A 21,052-nucleotide genomic window follows, 5' to 3' on the forward strand; every position below is an offset into this window, starting at 1 on the left:
TTGAGAAGACAATCCCTCATATGATGGTGGCAGAGAGACACATTGGTCCAAAATCTATGAGGTGAGACCTACTTAATTGTACTGTGTAGAAACATCGCCATTTGTTATGTTTCTCCAGTCAGTTATTCAGGTTTTTCCCTTTAATGTGTCATCTGTCTGTGAGTACAGGTGGACAGACAGGCAGACAGATATACAATGAAGCACTTCCTTTTTTTTAAACCACAGTCAAATTTGAGGAAAACACAGGATGTGAAGGACAGGAAGGGAAGAAGAAAGTGTAACTCACTGAGCTCCTGCAGGCGCTTGAGGTTGATGATATCCTCGGCAGCACTATCATTCTGAGGACATACAAAGAGGTTGGACTTCTGAAGAACAAAGTAGGCCTCCTTCCACTCCTGTGGGTCCAACATGGCTCTGTAGCGAAGCAAGCCAACACGTTCAAACTCTCGCGTCAGGAGGCAGTGACAGCTTAGTGGCGTCGCTGCCTGAGGACAAAAAACAAGACCATTGTCGAAAATATCACAATATTGTAATAGTACCAGGTGGTGATGAATATTTTGAGGTGGAGTAGTCCAGGGTGATGTGTAAGAGTGGAGGAAGGTGCACATAGGTGGACTACATCCTATGTAGGAGATGCAACCTAAAACAAATGAGAGACTGTAAGGTGTTGGCAGGAGAGAATGTAGCTAGATAGCATCTGTGGAGGTAAAGAACAAGAAGAGAATAGAGCTGACCCAATGATCAGATGGTAGATTGCAGTGTGAAATCCAGGAGGTGACACAGGTACTGAATGGAGATGAAGTGATGTTGGACATCTGGACAGAGGAAGAAAGACACTGCAGATGTAGTGAGAGTACAGAACAGGTTGAGTCTAGCCTGGAGAGGTGGAGATATGCTCTGGAGAGCAGGGGAATGAAAATCAGTAGGAGCAAGACTGAGTCCATGTGTGTGAATGAGAGGGAGCCCAGTGGAATAGTGCAGTTACAAGGAGTAGAAGTGGTGAAGGTAGATGAGTTTAAATACTTGGGGTCAGCTGTCCAAAGTAATGGAGAGTGTGGTAGAGAGGTGAAGAAGAGAGTGTAGGCAGGGTGGAGTGGGTGGAGAAAGGTGGCAGGAGTGATTTGTGACAGAAGAATATCAGCAAGAGTGAAGGGGAAGTTTACATGACAGTAGTGAGACCAGCTATGTTGCTGCAGTTTTCTTTGGGATTGATGATTTCTGCCTGGGTAGTTGCCATCCAGGTTTGTAGTGTGATTGATGCAGCAGCGTGCAGCACCAGTGCATGCGTCAAGACATGAATACATCAGATGGACAACAGCGGTAGGACAGTTTGGAGACAAAGTCAGAGAGGTGAGACTGAGATGGTTTGGACATGTACAGAGGAGAGACCCAGGGTATATAGGGAGAAGGATGCTGAGGATGGAGCCACAAGGCAGGAGGAGAAGAAGGAGGCCAAAGAGGAGGTTTATGGATGTGCTGAGGGATGACATGCAGGTGGTTGGTGAGACAGAGGAAGACACAGAGGACAGGGTGAGATGGAAACAACTGGTCTGCTGTGGCGCCCCCTAACGGAAGCAGCCAGAAAAAAAAGCCATTTAAGTTGGGGCACACTGTTTGAGATTAAGTGTGGACAGAACATGTCAGTTCTAATCAGACAGGACAAATCTCTGGACCTTTAGGATACCTTAGGTCCTGGTCAAAGTATGTCAATTTCAATTTAAGTCAGAACAGAATCTTGGACCTTTCCAATGGCTTTAGTCCAGCTGTGTAGAGCATCTGCTGTCTCCAGCCCAAACAGGTAAAGCTTCTCTGAGGTCAAGTACAACTCGAACGTGTAACGAAACCTGATGGCAAAACACAAAGAACATCCAAAGTCACTCAGAAATGCTCTCCTCTGCACATTTCTACACAGTCAGCTGATCTTTTTTTGCTTAAGGCCTGAAAAAGCCTGAACTAGTCTCAGCAGCAAACAGTAGTGAGAATGTCAGTGTGACTTTTGTCCCAGCATGTTAATATCAGATAACAAAGAACTGCTCTTTGGGCTTTAAAACAAATGGAGACTAAGGAGTGAAAACATCCCAAGTGGACACCAGGGGGCAGTACCTGTCAATGAAGCCGTTGTTGATGGAGTTGGGTCGACTGACACCCAAACAGACGATATCTTTAACGCCGATCTGCATGCAGGGATCAGCTGAGTGGTCTGACTCGTACAACAGCAGAGACTGATCTACAGAACACCAGAACTTCTGGAAGTCTGACAGAAAAAAAAAAACAAAAAAAAAAAAACACAAAGTTGGCAGGCTGGCGAAGGTTCGAATCAAAATCAGGAGCATGAAAACTAATAATTAATGGAAGCATCTCCTGTGTGTGATCAACATATTGAGCCTGTTGAGTTCTGAAAGTTCTTTTCTACTTCTCAGAACAAAGTTGTCCTTTAAACCTGCCAAAGTGTCCTCGTCCTTATCATCCTACCTTCTCTGGTTTTTCTGGACAGAGTGCCTTTGTGGACTGAAGCCGACTTGTAAAGGTAACCAGAGTGAAGAACGGGCTGCATGATCTCATCGTACACGCTGGGGTCTGAGAACCAAAAGAACACAACAGGATTACATCCAGCCACTTTCTAAATCCACTTACTCCAATGGGGGGTGCTATCTGAAGAAGATTACAGTTTTAAATAAGTTAACGACAAACCCTGAACAATCGTCTTTTATGTATTTGATGTGCTTTCAGGGAATCACACAGTCTGCAAAGCTGGATTCTGTCATGTGGGCAGTCATTTCATGTGTGGGTTTTTGTATTTTCATTGTATTCATGTATTCATGTTTGGGTTTTTCTTTATGTTCAGGTTTCATCTGCTTTGAGTTTTTCTGGCTGCACAGTCTTGTCTTGCGTTTGGGATTGGGACTAGGTGTGTCTTGTCCCTTTCGTTTGCTACGCCCTCTTCCTGGCTGTTCACCCACACCTGTGTCTCATTTTCCCGAATCACACCTGTTATTTAAACCCTCCGTTGTCCCTCCTGTCATTGCCAGCTCCTTGTGTCTTCATTCCAGCATTTTTTCCACAGTCCTTGATCTTGTTTTTGCCTCGCCCTGTTACTGAACCTTTTCCCTGTTTTTGACCTCGATTTAGTCTCATGATTTGGATACTGTTGTTGATTTTGGCTTGCCTACCTGTGTACCAACCTCAACTCGGTTTTTCAGTAAATCCATTTTTACACTCAATGCCTCCATGTGATGCTCACATTTGTGTTGTGTCCACCCCTTTTGGGTCCAAGTTCCTTACAGATTCCACCCTGCATGTATTTGGTTCACTACTCTTCTCTGAGTTCTATGGGCAGGGGTTAAGTGTTTCCAGTGTGGAAGGTTCCTGGTTCAAACCCCACCCCTGCCCATTCTCCTTGTAATGTGGAGTTGTGTCAGGAAGGGCATCTGGTGTAAAACTTGTGCCAAATCAACCTGCAGATCCACATCGGATTTGCTGTTGTGACCCCAAGTGAAAAACAAGGGGACAGCAAAAGGGACTTATGTTCACTATTCTCCGGGTTCTGGGTCTACATACAAAAATACAACCAGGGTTTTCAGGGACCACTGGGATGTTTGCACCAACCTGAAACTTCCAGCAAACTTTCAGCTGAGTTGAATAATGTTGGGTTAATGCAGATGATTGGACTTGGGTTGGGTAACCTGGTCTGGTTGGGTAGATTAAAGGTCAGTTGGGTGAAGTGGACATAATTCAAACACAGTTACCCGTGTTCAGAGACCCAGTAAAGCAGAGCTCAACATTTTCTTGTCAAACAGAAATTGAGTTGGTTCGTGTTTTGCAGGGTTAAGTCAAATCGAGCTGAATCCAGTTCAACAGGATCAAGCCGAGTGAGGTCGAGTGGCAGAGATTAAAGTAGACTAGTCAGAACTGTCTGTGGTTCTTTAACTGCAACATCTGTGTGACTGTATGTTCTGAGGATTCTGAATTATGTTTTTTGGTTTCATAAGTTTGACCACAGCAGATGGTCCTCCCCACAGAATCCGGTCTGCTTCAAGATTCTTCCTGTCATCCAAAAACACAGAGGGTTTTTCTTGACCACAGTCTCCGGTGTGCTGGGTAAACTCTGGACTCTAGTCCTCACTTGTATGTAGCATCTTGAGATGATTTATGTTGCAATCTGGTGCTGTATAAATTCACTGAATGAAACAGGATTAACAGATTAACAGTTACATTAGTAATGTGCAAGAGACAAGCTGACTCTGGAAAAGTAGAATCCAGGTAGGTCAAGTAAAATCAGACTAATCCACTGCAGCAGAGTGGAGCCAAAACGACCCAAAAAGGTTTACTCCAAGCAGAATGCTGGACCACGTTATCATCTGTTCATCACTTCCTGAGGCTAAAGTCCCGGCTTCGGCTGGTTAAAGTCCTGCCATATGTTGTTCCTACCTGTGCACCTGAAAGAGGTGATTGCACAGAGTAACTCGTCAACCTGCATGAAGATCTGAACTCAGTCTCAGCTGATTTAGTGGGTGGACTTTGACTCACTGAAGCCGGGTTTTCCACCTCTGATCATTTCCAGTGTGAGTTAGAAAGGAATGAACCTGAACCTCCTGCTGGACTGTGATCCGTGTTAGAGACATCAGACAGGTGAGCAGACTCCGCCTCCAAGAAGATCTGAGTGACAGTTTTCAGGAGATTCTGCTCAGTGACAGCAGTACATAACACCTAGAGAGCGAGAGAGAGAGAGAGAGAGAGAGATTCACTGGGTCTGTTCATAGTCGATGGTAGATTCCTACGGGAAACACCTACAACTCATCTCTGGGTGATGAAGTCATCACCCAGAGATGAGCAAAACCACACTCAACCTGAACACATCAACACCAAATCACCAAAGCAAACTACACACCATCAAAACACACTACAAATGGAAAGAAAAAGGACAGAGACAAACCAAAACCAGGACAAATGACTTGACAAGGAATGTAAAAATCTCAGAACAAAGTTAAGAAACATCTGCTGTCTAAACTGTTGGAAAGTGGGGTTGGAGCAAAACATATGACATCACAAAGTCAATGTACACAAACAACAAGCGACAACAAACACAGACTTCTTTCTCCAAAGCAGGGGGTCAGACAGGGAGGCAGTCTGAGCCCAACCCTCTCCAACACCTACATCAATGAACTGGTCAAATCATTAGAACAGTCGGCAGCACCGGGCGTCACTCTAGTGGACACAGAGACCAAAGGTCTGTTTTTAGCAGATGACCTGGTGTTGCTGTCTCCAACCAAAGAAGGACGACAACAACAACTTGACCAACACAATTTCTCCCAAACCTGGGCCTCAACAGTGAATCTAGCCAAGACAAAGATGATGATATTCCAAAAAGGATCCAGCCTCCAGTCACACAGATGTCATTTCTTCCTGGATCAGATGGTCCGAGTACACACAAAAAACTACACCTACCTCTGAATAAACATCAGCACCACAAACAACTTCAGCAAAGCTGTAAATGACCTGAGAGATGAGGCAAGAAGGGCTTTTTATGACATCAGATAGAACAGCAAAGTAGACATACCAGTTCAAATCTGGCTCCAAATATTGGACTCCGTCATAGAACCCATTTCTCTTTATGGTTGGGAGGTCTGGACCCGCTCACCAACCAAGATTTAGCAAAATGGGACAAACACCAAACTGAGCCTCTGCATGCAGAATTCTGTAAATCCATCCTCAGTGTCCAACAGAAAACACCAAACAACGTACGCAGAGCAGAATTAGGATAATACCCACTAATTATTAAAGTTCAAAAGAGAGCAATTACATTTAATGGGCACCTTAAAAACAGTGACCCCAGTACGCTCCATAAGAAAGCCCTGATCCACAGAGAGACTGTAGAGAGACGCCCCCTCAGCCAGCTGGTTCTACACAAACACAAGCAGAGCCACCAAACACAAACCCTGTTAGACTAAACCAAATTATAAGAAAACAAAAAGAAAACTATGTGACGCACTGGGGTAAAAAAAAAAAAAAAAAAAAAAAAAAAAAAAAATCAACCAAAAACCAGAGTAAACTGGAATGCTGTTTGTCCCTAAACAGACAGAACTCGGTGGCAGAATACCTGAGCACTGTGACCAACCCAAAGCTCAGGAAATCCTTTACCAAGTACAGACTCAGTGAGCACAGCCTGGCCGTGGAGAAAGGCCGCCACAGACAGACCTGGCTCCCCAGAGAAGACAGACTATGCACCCACTGCTCACAACACCAGGTGGAGACCGAGCTGCACTTCCTGACCACCTGCCCGCTGCACCAAGACATCAGAGACACGAACAGAGACACAGATCACAAACACCCAAACAGACTCTGACAGCAACATCAACAAACTTCACTATCTGTTGGCTGAAGGACAACAAACACAGAAACAATGTTTGAAACGCGAAAAGAAGGAATAACAGACACAAACCAACGTAAACCCAAAACAGGTCATTAAACTGCTACGTCATTCTATCTATGTACAATATAATACATTTTAATAGGATAGGGTATTATTACACCAAAAGCACAATTTTTACTATTATTTCAATACCACATCTGCTGTTAACAATATTCTACAGTAAATAAATGTGTAAACTGTATGTATCTACTTAATTTTTATTTGTTGCTCTGTGTAACATTTACTTTGACAATGTAAACTTGTTTCCCATGTCAAAAAAGCTCCTTTGAAATTTACTTTGACAACGTAAACTTGTTTCCCATTTCAATAAAGCTCCACTGAAATTTAAAATTTAACTGAGACGAGAGAGAGAAAGAGAGAGAGAGATGTCATGGAGACTTGCCCCTTTGGACATCTTGTGTAAGGTTTGTGGATGACGTCAGATAATTCTCAGACATTTAATCCAAATCAATTAATTTCATTCTGTTTTCTGTCTCCGGGCATGTAAGAGGCAAATAAAGAAAAATGCTTAAAATGGCTGGGGGTCAAGAGGGCCCTGGTCGGGGGGTCTGGGGGGCTTCAGCTAATGCTCCCCAGACCCATTTTCTTAATTTAATTTTGACTGTAACAAATAAAAATGTGAAAAGGGCAGTGAGAAAAGAAATAGGACATGACCATACTACATGAAACTCTAACCACATGGGTTCCTGCAACCCTCATATAATTTTAATAAGAGAATGGTTGCCTTGTTGTACAGGATATAAAATGCACGTACTCATGCAAATGGTAAATGGACTACATTTATATTGTGCTTTTCCATCTGCATCAGACACTCAAAGCGCTTTACACATCAATGCCTCACATTCACTCCGATGTCAGGCTGCTGCCATACAAGGCGCCCACTACACACTGGGAGCAACTAGGGGATCAAGGACCTTGCCCAAGGGCCCTGAGTGATTTTCCAGTCAGGCTGGGATTTGAACCGAGGATCCTCTGGTCTCAAACCCAACACTTAACCATTAGGCCATCACCTCCCCCAGGATGCACATGAGTCCAAGCTAACATTCTGAAAATACATGAACAGACATGCGGGAAAACTTGACTAAATTCCATGAAAACACTTCTCACACAATTTAACCTATTTTCAATAGTCAAGATTATCAATAGCTCCACTTTACATGTTGTTGGTACTTGTATGGTTTAATCAATATCATTCCAGGTTATTTTTTTTATTTGCCTTTGGTTTCTGTGCATTGATTTACTATGAGACTGTCTTGCTCTCTTAGCCTCCGTGCGCTGTACTGGGTGAAGTGTCGCCTCCTGTCTGTCTCTACAGCCTCTGCAAATCCGAGCCATCACTTCGATTGATTGATTGATTTTATTTAGTAAGTTCTATGTAAGTACACAAATGTAACTGTAAATGCATTAAAACACATGAATGACAAAGTGAAAACACTTATTTCCATTGTGGTCTATTTAAAAATCAAATGACAAAATAGAAGAAAAAATACAATAATAATAATAATTCATGATCTGATAAAATTCGTTATCAGACAGCCACGTTCGGTTCACTCTGTCAGCCATCGAGATGTTTATACTTTCCGAAAATGTATACATTTCGAGAAATGCTGAGTAAGATGTTTTCCAGAAATCATCACTCATCTTCAACCGGATAAGCAGTTGAAGACGAGTGATGATTTCTGGAAATACATGCAGGGTGGAATCTGTAAGGAACTTAGACCCAAAAGCGGTGGACACAAATGTGAGCATCACATAGAGGCACTGAGTGTAAAAATGGATTTACTGAAAAAACGGGAAAGGGTCCGGTGTGGTCCCTTTCCCGGACCACACTGACTGGGGGATCCCGAGGTGTTCCCAGGCCAGTGTGGAGATATAATCTCTCCAACTAGTACAGGGTCTTCCCCGGGGTCTCCTCCCAGATGGCCGTGCCTGAAACACCTCCCTAGGGAGGTGCCAGGGGGACATCCTTACCAGATGCCCAGACCATCTCAGCTGGCTCCTTTCAACGTGAAGGAGCAGCACCAGCCACCCTCCTAAGGAAGCCGATTTTGGACACTTGTACCCGCAATCTAGGTCTTTCGGTCATGACCCAACCTTCATGACCATAGGTGAGAGTAGGAACGAAGACTGACCAGTAGATCGAGAGTTTCACCTTTTGGCTCAGCTCCTTTTTCGTCACAACAGTACAGTAGAGTGAATGCAACACCGCCCCTGCTGTGCCGATTCTCCGCCAATCTCACACTCCATTGTTCCCTCACTCGTGAACAAGACCCTGAGGTATAGTGCAGCAGATAACAGAATATTTGCAGAGGAATCCTTCAAATCCGGTTACAAGCACCAAAGTTTGACTGTGTATACCTTTTGGTACATATTTTAGAACAATCACATTAGTCATTTGAATTTTCAATAGGGGGCCAAGTAGGGGTCAATTGAAGAACTGCATAGGGGTCAAAAAAATGTTCCAATCATATTGAAAGCTATACCACATTATGTGTCTGATCACAAAGATTCCAAACAGGTATAGTTTGGACTATCTGTGACTGAATGTTCTGGAGTAATGGGGTAAAAACAGCAAGCATGGCGACAAAGGTCACTTTCAGTTTGTACAGGGGTCAAAAGTTAAAGTTGCTCCAATTATGGTAAAACATTGAATTAAAAAATGTTCCAATATGATTGGAACATTTTTGACCCTGTGCAATTCTTTAATTGACCCCTACTTGGCCCTCTAATGAAAATTCAAATGGCTAAAGTTATTTTTCTAGAATATGTACCAAAAGGTATACACAGTCAAATTTTGGTGCCTGTAACCAGATTTGAACGATTCTTACAGTTATCTGCTGTACTAGAACTCCTTCATAGATTTAGAGGTGCTGATCCTCGTCCCAGCCGCTTCACACTCGGCCGCGAACCGATCCAGTGAGTGTTGGAGGTCACAGGCTGATGAAGCCAACAGGACCACATCATCTGCAAAAAGCACTGATGAGACCCTGAACCCACCAAACTGGAAACCCTCCTCCCCCTGACTACGCCTCGATATCCTGTCTATGAATATCATAAATGGGATTGGTGACAAGGCGCAGCCCTGGCGGAGGCTAACCCCCACCGGAAATGAGTCTGACTTACTGCCGAGCACCCGAACACAGCTATCGCTTTGCAAGTACAGAGATTGGATGGCCCTGAGAAAGGACCCCCTCACTCCATACTCCCGCACCACCTCCCACAGTATCTCCCGGGGTGCCCGACCATATGCCTTCTCCAAGTCCCCAAAACACATGTAGACTGGATGGGCATACTCCCAGGCACCCTCCAGGATCCTTGTGAGAATAAAGAGCTGGTCAGTTGTTCCACGACCAGGACGGAACCCGCGTTGTTCCTCTTCAATCTGAGGTTCGACTATCGGCCGAACCCTCCTTCCCAGCACCCTGGAATAGACTTTACCAGGGAGGCTGAGTAGTGTGATGCCCTGCAGTTGGCACACACTCTCTGGTCCCCAATTTAAATATGGGGACCACCACCCCAGTTTGCCACTCCTTAGGCACTGTCCCAGACCTCAACGCAATGCTGAGGAGACGTTTCCAGAAATCCAGCTGCTAATTCGCTGAGTGAGAGGGATCATTTGTAGTGATGTTCTGCTCAAAGCAAATGCCTTGACAATGTACTGATCTTTCAAAACAGAAGTGTTGCTGCAAGATGTTTCAATGCCTCGCTTCACCGTGAAAAATCATGTGACTCCCCAAATGAAGCTTCATTACGTCACACGCGTATCGGCGACGTATCACACTGATTTGAATTCAGGGCGGGGCTTATTACCAGAGGTGCAGTGTGATGTGATGTGTTTGTGATAGTTCTCACATTAACCAGCAGGCGTCACTGTTACGCTGAGTAGGGTAGTGTGCACAAGAGGCTTGTTGGAAGGAGAGATTTTTTTGTAGGATACTTTTGGCATTATGTACATTTCTCAGCCAATCAGAAAGTCAAAACTCATTAATGCCTAACGGGGTGGAGCGCGTGCGGCTCTACATGTGATGAAAGACGCCCGAACACGCCTCTCTGTGATGTCTGATCCACCTAATCTGGGTTTGGGTGTTTATTAAATCATATTTTTGGGGACTGTGCAGTGGTTTTCCGAACGGTTTACTTTACTGTGGAGATTAAAGGTTATGAGCCACATATTTTTTCCAGTAATCATACATTAAGTGAAGCTATCAACAGCTGAGGTGTCAAGGAAGCATTCTTTGTAAAACAGTTGAAACCCAGCCTTAACCGGGGGGCGGGTCTCAGACACGCTTTGTCCCCCGTTTACAATGGGGTACTCAGGTCAAAGCAGTTTCAGTCTTTTGCTCATGGTAATGAGTCATTCACGTCATCAGGAGAGTCATCAAGGGAGCCATCAGGGGAGGCTTCCATCCCATCATTAGGAGAGTGCTAACTAGAGCACAATAGGTGCTAATTAGAGCTATTGTTTAGTCACTAGCCTATAGCAGTCGGCCTCTCGGTAGGAGGGGTCTGGTTAGGTTAAAAAACTCCAGCTTTTGTTGGCTTCTGGTTTATTCTTCTCTACAAGAGTCAAGACAGAAGTCAGACTACCAGAGCAAGAATTTTAGCTGAGGAAGCTTCTGTGATTTGAAGCGAAACGTCCTCACGTCAAGCAACCCAGTCCAGTCAAAGATTCAAGCTTCTCTACTATGGAAACCACCTGGACAACTGAGATCCTACACAGAAACTATCAACAGCTGCTAAAAGTGCTAACAACGTTAGTATACAACATTAAATCCAACGAGAGTTTCACTATGTGTCTACTACAACAGAGGCGCCTGATCCATTAGGACATTTGCGCCCTATGAGCGTGGTGTTCCAGTTTGGAGAATTTTACGACAAACACCTGGAAGAATCTGGCTTGTTGTGCCGTGAAACGTCCTAACAACCAAACAACCTGCAGCCCTGCGACTGCCTGCTTTGATGGTGGCACGAATATCTACCCCTGATGGAAAAAAATGGACTAAGAGGGTAAAAAAATACAAATACAGTAGTGTTCAGAATAATAGTAGTGCTATGTGACTAAAAAGATTAATCCAGGTTTTGAGTATATTTCTTATTGTTACATGGGAAACAAGGTACCAATAGATTCAGTAGATTCTCACAAATCCAACGAGACCAAGCATTCATGATATGCACACTCTTAAGGCTATGAAATTGGGCTATTAGTAAAAAAAAAAAAAAAACAAGTAGAAAAGGGGGTGTTCACAATAATAATAGCATCTGCTGTTGACACTACAAACTCAAAACTTGTTTTTTTTTTAGCAATCCTGTGAATCACTAAACTAGCATTTAGTTGTATAACCACAGTTTGTCATGATTTCTTCACATCTGCGAGGCATTAATTTTGTTGGTTTGGAACCAAGATTTTGCTTGTTTACTGGTGTGCTTGGGGTCATTGTCTTGTTGAAACACCCATTTCAATGGCATGTCCTCTTCAGCATAAGACAACATGACCTCTTTAAGTATTCTGACATATCCAAACTGATCCATGATACCTGGTATGCGATATATAGGCCCAACACCATAGTAGGAGAAACATGCCCATATCATGATGCTTGCACCACCATGCTTCACTGTCTTCACTGTGAACTGTGGCTTCAATTCAGAGTTTGGGGGTCATCTCACAAACTGTCTGCAGCCCTTGGACCAAAAAAGAACAATTTTACTCTCATCAGTCCACAAAATATTCCTCCATTTCTCTTTAGGCCAGTTGATGTGTTCTTTGGCAAACTGTAACCTCTTCTGCACAAGTCTTATTTAACAGAGGGACTTTGCGGGGGATTCTTGCAAATAAATTAGCTTCACACAGGCATCTTCTAACTGTCACAGCACTTACAGGTAACTCCAGACTGTCTTTAATCATCCTGGAGCTGATCAATGGGTGAGCCTTTGCTATTCTGGTTATTCTTCTATCCATTTTGATGGTTGTTTTCCATTTTCTTCCACGTGTCTCTGGTTTTTTTTGTCCATTTTAAAGCATTGGAGATCATTGTAGATGAACAGCCTGTAATTTTTTGCACCTGCGTATAAGTTTTCCAATGTTCCAAGTTTCCAATGTTTCCAATGTCTTGAATGTCCCATTTTCCTCAGTCTTTCAAAGAGAAAAGCATGTTCAACAGGTGCTGGCTTCATCCTTAAATAGGGGACACCTGATTCACACCTGTTTGTTCCACAAAATTGACAAACTCACTGACTGAATGCCACACGACTATTATTGTGAACACCTCCTTTTCTACTTTTTTTTTACTAATAGCCCAATTTCATAGCCTTAAGAGTGTGCGTATCATGAATGCTTGGTCTTGTTGGATTTGTGATAATCTACTGAATCTACTGGTACCTTGTTTCCCATGTAACAATAAGAAATATACTCAAAACCTGGATTAATCTTTTTAGTCACATAGCACTACTATTATTCTGAACACTACTGTAACTAAAGTAGATGGAAATAAAGGTTGAACACATCAACATGGGGCATGGGTGGGGCCATGTTTCACCAGGATTCAACATAAATTACTGAATAAGAGTAAAACACCACATAAACTAGCTAGAACTGTCTGTACATGATGTTTTTGTTCTTCCTTTCAGTACTGTAGATCGTGTTAACTTGGATTTTACATTGGACTGAGTGAAAATCAACATACCTGGCCTTTTAATGGAAAAAACAATTTGTTGTGTGATCTTGAGTGGATTTGACCAAGATTTACATGTACATTGGACTGACTATCCTGGCTATTAGGTTTCATTGACAAACATTGATTTGTCATGTCTGGTCATAATAAATTTAGATACAATTTATTATGAATCGTCAGTCATGGTCAAGATTTTAAACAATTAAAGGTATGAATGAGAGCATTTTATACCCACATAAAATCATCTTTTCATCTGTTAAAATTCACCAGAATAGCTCCTTTAAAGTGTGAAAAATTCTAAATTTTCCCCTTGTAGGAGGGGGACGTTTCCCCCCAGTGGTAGTTACTGAATTACTCCCCGGGCGAGACCTCCTTAAGCGTCCCCCCTCCAAAAAAAAACAACTGCCATTTTTTCTTATTTTATTATTATTTTAAATATTTTAGAAGTGCCCTGAAATTGCAATTGAAATTGACATTAAAAGACTACAGGCTACAATATAACTCTGATACAAAACATCCATGAGTTGCAAATTTGAATAAACACGCCCTCACATGTTAAATGTCTGTCATTAGATGCTATATTAATCTCTCTTTTAAGGAGGAATGATTAGCGCTTTTATTAAGGTGCATATTTGTCTCAACATTCAGCTAAATATTTAGCTTGATGTTTGTAAAACCACCTAAAACAGTTCTGCATTTTTAAAGGTTTAAAGTGGTCTCACCATTTTCGTACTTATTTATATCTGTTGTCAGCCGTCAGTCATATTGACTGTGGTGTAGCACCAGAAGGATTATCTTGTTTGACTGTGTGGATTAATCTTAGATTTATGTCCTCTGTTGGACATTTCTGACATATGAAGACAGACGCTTGTTGTAGATGTGAGTGCTTCTGCAGTGCTGACTTTCCTTCTGGTCCTGGTTTCATCTTTACAGTTTCTGATGACAGTCCGTCCATTTCTGAGTTCTTGTGATATTTGTTCTTGAATCTTTTTTGTTTTGTTTTTTCCTGTTTGTAAGTGACCGTTATCTGATCTCACAGCCGTCATATCACCAGTGATGACATAGAAAGTAGAATGAAATCAGAACTGAATCTGATCTCTGAGCAAAAACACAAAGGAAGGTAACAAGAAAAACACATACATTAAACTTAAACTGTTCAGACGGCGCATAAAACAGTAAGGCGCACAAATCTCACATCAAATCATTTGATTTGGCACATTCACACTCTGCTATATTCACTTAATCTAGTTCTGTAAACCGGTCCAGCATACCTCAGTTGTTTAAATATTAAATAGAATATACTGTAAAATACAATTAATTGTATATTTTGTTAAATTAGCTATATATTTTGTTAAACAACTAGGTTATGTGGTGAGGGTTAACAACAAATTAGATTAAGTACATATATGTTGTAATTTGTTAAAGTGTACACTGCATCACGCAGGCACACAAAAAACAAGGTCAGATTCAAGTCACTTCAGCTCGTAATGTCAACGCAGCTCAATTTCTAAACCCTCAATAAGCAGGCTCTCCTTCTGCAAACTTTTTTTTTCCACAAGTGGACAGTTTGTCCTCTCTGGTGAAATTCGAACCCGTTCTTACACTCTTGTCTGTTCGCTTTCAAACACCTGTGCTGGCCGCAGAGTTTTGGTTCTGTGCTGCGTCCGACGTGGACTTTGCCATCGGACAGCAGGATCCTGCTGAGAGGAACAGTGGAGAAACGGGAGCACTGCAGGATGATCCATCTGTCAAACCGAAGCAGAGCGCTGGGGAGGAGAGCGCCTGTCATAGGGGACAACTGCAGAAAAGAACCGCCGAACCTTTTACACTGGTTCTGTTCTGTCCAGCTCAGCAAGCAGGGGCGCCTACAGTTGCAGGGACGGGGGCACCAATTTGCTAATTCCCATCCCCACAGTGATATGATCACCGCAAGTGTTTGTGCCGCCCCCTGTGTGTCATGGAAAAAAAACGCCCCGGGCAGCTGTGCAGTTCGCCTGCATCAAAAACCGTGTCTGCCTCCCCCTCACAGACACCCACCAGTCTTTTTCCTTCCTGACTGTTCTCATCCCTGGTTGTAGTAGAGAAGCTTGAATCTTCGACTGGACTGGGTTGATTGAACGCGAGGACGTTTCGCTTCAAATCACAGAAGCTTCCTCAGCTAAAATTTTTTGCTCTGGTCGTCTGACTTCTGTCTTGAATAACAGAAGCAACAAAAGCTGGAGTTTTAAACCTAACCAGAACCCTCTAATTAGCACCTATTGTGCTCTAGTTAGCACCCTCCTAATGACAGGGCACCTGTCCCTCCTAATGATGGGACGGACGCCTCTCCTGATGGCTGCCCTGACAATTCTCATGATGACGTGAATGACTCATTACCATGAACAAAAGACTGAAACTGCTTTGACCTGAGTACCCCATTGTAAACAGGGGACAATGCCTGTCTCAGACACCCTCCCCGGTTAAGGCTGGGTTTCAACTGTTTCACATAAAATGCCTCCTTCACTCCTCTCTCAAACCATTTCCTTTCTCTGGCTAAGATTTTAACTTCCTTGTTCTCAAACGTGTGGTTAGTGTCTTTAAGGTGAAGATGAACTGCAGACTGAGGTCCACTGGCGCCCTCTCTACGGTGCTGGTATTGCCTTTTGTGTAACGGCTGCTTAGTCTCACCTATGTAGCGTTCGTTACAGTTTTCCTGACATCTGATAGAGTACACTACATTGCTCTGTCTCAAGGTGTTAACAGGTTTAAAGTAAACTGGGATTTTGTACTGTCTGAAGATCCTCTGTAGTTTTTCCCCTACTCCTGTTAAATAAGGGAGAGACACTCCTCTTCGTCTTGGCTCTGTCTCCTATCTGTCTGGTCTCTTTGTTCTTTGAGACTTTTGCACTTTATCCAGGGACCATCGTGGGTAACCACATACTGTGAGGGCTTTCCGGACATGTTGTTGTTCTTTAGCCCTTCCCTCTGTAGTTGTGGGCACCTGTAGGGCTCTGTGTTGAAGAGTCCTGATCACCCCAAGCTTGTGTTCAAGGGGGTGGTTTGAGCCAAAGAGCAGATATTGGTCAGTGTGAGTGGGTTTTCTATAAACCCCTGTCTGGAGCTGCCTGTTCTCTCCAATCGTAACATCGCAGTCTAAGAAGGCTAAATGGTTGTTTCTGGCATCTTCACGTGTGAACTTGATATTGGAGTCCACCGAGTTGATGTGCTCTGTAAAGGCCTCCACTTCCTGTTGCTTGATTTTAACCCATGTGTCATCGACATATCTGAACCAGTGACTGGGAGCGATGCCCATGCACGATTCCAAGGCTCTCTTCTCCACAAGCTCCATGTACAGATTGGCCACAATGGGGGATACCGGAGACCCCATCGCACAACCATGGATCTGCCTGTAGTAATTCCCCCTAAACAGGGAATACGTGGTGTTGAGACAGATCTCCAAGAGTTGGCAGATGTGGTCTGGTGTAAGTATGATCCTTTCAAGTAGAGACACATCCTCCAGCAGCCTCTGCCTCACAGCTGTGACGGCCTCCGCAGTGGGGATGCAGGTGAACAACGATGTCACATCAAATGACACCATAGTTTCATCTGCCTCCAGCTGAAGGTCCTTGATCTTGTTCACAAAATCTTGTGTTCTCCACATGGTGGTCTGAGTTGAGTTACAGAATCATCCCTGGTTTAATGACATCTTGCCCTTTATTGTTCCGTACAACTGCTATGTTAAACATTGGCCAGCAGATGTCGCCATATTTAATTGTATCAAATGCTTCAAAACACTGAACCATTTCAATACAATTGCTTCATATTGATTCAGTGGTTCAAAACTCTTGGGATCCTCACTAATAATTACCAGTAAAATTAAGCAGTGATCAGTAATTATTCTGGCATATGCACAGACAGACTCAGATGTCTCAGTGGGTTTGATTTTGTTCTGTTTTTGTCAAACAGGAAACAACATCATGAAGCAGCAGACACTGAACGCTTGCATATTATTGAAACCAGCAGGTGGTGACCTTGAGTAGCTCATCCTGTGTGCTGAAGCTTGGGTGAGCGAGGCGAAAGTGGCCCTCTTTGTATTTCTGGGTGATGAACTCTCTGCGCTGCTCAGGCGTGGCGTCGCAGTCCAGAGCCTCGCACGCCGACAGCCGGGCCGCCCAGAACTCGTTGGCGCGGTCGTTCCCCAACATGATAAAGAGCTGCAACAGAAAAACAAACTGCACATGATCTGTGTAAGCTCTGAGATCTGAGTGGTATTCCTGCACAGTGTCACGTGACCACAAACGGGTGGATCAGTGCGACGGCGCTGTCCGATCTCACCTGGACGATCTCGTTGCTCCACACACTCGTGTCCAGCTTTAAGCTCTGAACCTTGGACACCATTGTTCCCAGACTGCGGTGTTGGCCTGTGGATCAAACAATAACAAGGCTGACTAAACAAAGGGGCAGGACTGTGCTTTTGCTACGCTAACATGGCTCCTCCCTAAACCACTGTCATCTAGTCTCCAGTCTAATCTGGTACCTGCACAGTTCTTGCAGATGACCACAAACAGGTTGATGGAGGCCCAGTCCGGGTTCAGGGCCCTGCAGTCAGCACAGGTTCTGTTGGAACGGTTGGACCAGATCTTCTCAGCCACTTCGTAATCCGACAGTGTCTCTGCTATCGACTCCTGCAGCGCCTCCATCCACTCCCGTTTCTCTGAGTCCGACTCGGCTGTGAAGCTGAAGAAACACAAAGTCGGTGGCAAGAATACCAAAACAATGTCGGTGACACAAATCCAGACCGAGTTCTGACACGGGGTCAAGAGCACTCCATCAAGGAGTCAAGGACTAATCGTGACACTGGATTAGGACGGTCAAAGCTAAACCGATGGAGTCCTGAGTCTTCAGCTTCAGCTTCAGTCCCTCCTGCAGAGGGACATCTGATTCTCATTCTAACAAACTCAAACAAAGATTCCTGCAGATGGCCCAATTTTTAGGAATGAACATCATCACAGTTCGAGTCGCCGAGTGGAAATCAACCAGAGTGGAAACATCTGAAGACATAAAAATACATAAGCAGCTATTTGTCACATTATTTTTGTTAATGATTTAGGAAAATTATCCGACAAGTCTGGGTACTAGTTGGGTGCTAGTTAGCTGTAGTTAACTCTGATGAGTGGTTTCAGAGGGTGTGTGTCGATTGTTGCCCCCCCACCCCCGAATCTGACATTAAGTTGTCGAGGAGAATTTTCTGGATGGTTTTGGTTGTTGATGCACTTTTGCTGATGAATTTTGGTTGAAGAGTTGAACATGTATTTTGACACCCACAGTTCTCACAGCAGATGGCGTATTGCCTTCACTTTGACCTCTGACATGGTCGGTCACTATTAAATCCATATTTTTGTAGTTTTTGTCTGAGCGCCTAATTATCTGTCAACTTTATCTGCCGTCACTGTGACTGCAGCTCAAGGTGGAGGAAGGCGGAGCTAATGATGCTGGGGATTAAATCCTGATTCTGGATCAGCATACAGTCGAAATGAAAGCACTCCGATCGCGATCCAACAAACTTGCCGTCCTGAAACATTAGAACCTCACAGCTTACTGTCAATCATTCAGTCTCCATAGCAACAAGACCACTGGTCTCTGTCCATGATGCATGTGGTGTTATTTTGCAGAAGATTGGGTGTGGGTGGAGAGATCTGCCCAGGTTACAGCTCCAACGATTTTTTCCAAGCACTCTGACGCAGGAACGCTGACTAACGTATGTGGTGCGTGTCTGAACTGCTCAGGCCACAGACGCGTCTCTACACCATAAACACAAGGACTTAAGCTCTGGATGCAGAGAACCGAGCCGATCCTCGCTGGAACAATAAGAACGCTACCTGAAGGTTTTGTACGGCGTGATGAGGTCAAAGCTCTTGTGCTTCCCATCTCTGATTGTTGCTCCATGAGCCTCGATCACAGTGATGGCGATTCCATTACGAAAAGACTGAAAACACAACCGAGTTAGTCAGACTCACGTCCTGGACTACCGGTCTGCAGACAAAAAGTTGTTTTTGTTTTTCACCACTCACGCGTTCACTCTTGTAAAGCCAGATCTGCTCCGTGTTGACAGCGGCGTAGACTTTGGATTTGGTTCCTTTCAGCTCCAGCGCTCCGTGTTTCTGGCAGTGTGACCCGGGTCCAAAACATCGGCGACCAAACACCAGCTGCTCTCTGATGTGCGCCTGCAGTGTCGAAACCCAACGACGCCTTAACACTGACAGTAAACACAGAGACATGACGTGTGAACAAAAACAAGGTGCAGACCAGCTTCAGCCACCTGGGAGGGTACTCACACGTAGCCGCACCAGCAACACGCGGTTCTCCCTGTAGGTATCGGTGTCGACGCCACGCGATTCTCCCCGTACATATCAGCGCCGACAACACGATTCTACCTGTACGTATCGTGCCGACGCCATGCGATTTTCCCCGTACGTATCCGTGCAGACAACATGCGATTCTCCCTGCACGTATCAGGGCCGACAACACATGATTCTCCCCGTACGTATCAGCGCCAACACCACGCGAGTCTACGCGCACGTATCGGAGCCGACAACACGCGATTCTCCGCGCACGTATCGGAGCCGACAACACGCGATTCTCCGCGCTCGAATCGGAGCCGACAACACGCGATTCTCCGCGCACGTATCGGAGCCGACAACACGCGATTCTCCGCGCACGTATCGGAGCCGACAACACTTGATTCTCCGCGCACGTATCGGAGCCGACAACACATGATCCTCCCTGTACGTATCGGCGTCGATAACACAATTCTACCCGTACGTATCGGCGCTGACACCACGTGATTCTCCCCGTACGTATTGGCATCCGCGCCACACGATTCTCCCCGTACGTATCCGCTCAGACAACATGCGATTCTCCCCGCATTCATGTGTGGTACGTATGATAACTTCACGCTGTGACCCTTGTACAGCGTTAGTGGAAGGACACTGGCCTTCTGAGCCAAAAGTCCCAGGATGAATACCAGTTATGTTAAAAGCATTTTCTTTTTTTCTACTTCAACTAGAAAATGCATATACGATGATCATCTTAAATAAACAATTATAAATATTTTGGAACCAGAGAAAATGTTTAATATCACTTCAAAATTTAATTGTAAAATGTAATGTAAAAATGTAATTTTGACCTACATATAGATAAGAAATAAAAATGTACATCACATAAACTATACTGACCAATCACACGTGATACGTACAAATAAAATTGTGTATCATCAATACAGCTACGTACAGCTGTATTACTTAAAAAAAAGTAATATAGATCTATCCTAACAACAGTATCCCATTGAACACATTTTAGTTATGACTGTTTAAATTAACATCATATTAAATGTTACCACAATCTGTACAGATTCCCAGCATCATAAAAGATTCTCATGTAAAAAAAACAAACAAATGTGAACACCTGAACATTTCCCATCCAGTCCATATTCTACACCAGAACCACAAAGACCACCTGCGGTATGGTTAACCCAGTCATCAAGCATGTGTTTAAAATGGTGACCAGAATCTCAGAGTCCCCTGAGCCACCTACAGGTCAGATATAAAACTGCAGCATCACAAAGTTCTACAACATCATCACAGTGACAGCCAACTCTCCTCAAAACCTCTTTGCCCACCTAACCTCTGCAAAGAAGGCTTGAGATCAGACCAGAATCACCAGACTGAGTGACAGATTACCCCCCCAGTCTGTTCTGTCTCCCCACAAACCCCTGCAGTACCCCGACCCGAGGTTCTCGTTATGCTTTCTATGAAAAGAGAAAGAAATGTTTACCATCATTCTCGGTGCGGAAAACAAAGATCCTGTGACTCGTCACAATCTCAAACTTATTGTCTTTGGTTGGGCGGGTCATCTGCATGGCAGCCAATGGGATCACTCCTTTAGGATATACGTCCTGAAACAGACAGAGGTCAAG

The 21,052-nt window shown here is 44.1% G+C and overlaps 1 protein-coding gene across 3 annotated transcripts in view; it reads right to left on the minus strand.

Annotated features, from left to right (window-relative positions):
• arap3 (ArfGAP with RhoGAP domain, ankyrin repeat and PH domain 3) overlaps positions 1-21,052 on the minus strand; it is an 87,631-nt gene that overhangs the window by 29,197 nt on the left and 37,382 nt on the right. For all 3 annotated transcript variants that reach the window (XM_034182251.1, XM_034182252.1, XM_034182250.1), the window contains 11 exons: positions 20,911-21,031; positions 19,149-19,333; positions 18,957-19,063; positions 17,615-17,814; positions 17,413-17,498; positions 17,109-17,291; positions 4,584-4,707; positions 2,473-2,577; positions 2,104-2,254; positions 1,742-1,844; positions 287-485 (listed from right to left, as the gene is read on the minus strand). In XM_034182251.1, the coding sequence (XP_034038142.1) occupies positions 287-485; positions 1,742-1,844; positions 2,104-2,254; positions 2,473-2,577; positions 4,584-4,707; positions 17,109-17,291; positions 17,413-17,498; positions 17,615-17,814; positions 18,957-19,063; positions 19,149-19,333; positions 20,911-21,031 (1,564 nt within the window). The remainder of the gene's footprint in view (positions 1-286; positions 486-1,741; positions 1,845-2,103; positions 2,255-2,472; positions 2,578-4,583; positions 4,708-17,108; positions 17,292-17,412; positions 17,499-17,614; positions 17,815-18,956; positions 19,064-19,148; positions 19,334-20,910; positions 21,032-21,052) is intronic.

Source organism: Thalassophryne amazonica, chromosome 11 (genome assembly GCF_902500255.1).
Source record: "Thalassophryne amazonica chromosome 11, fThaAma1.1, whole genome shotgun sequence".
Taxonomy (NCBI): Eukaryota; Metazoa; Chordata; class Actinopteri; order Batrachoidiformes; family Batrachoididae; genus Thalassophryne; species Thalassophryne amazonica.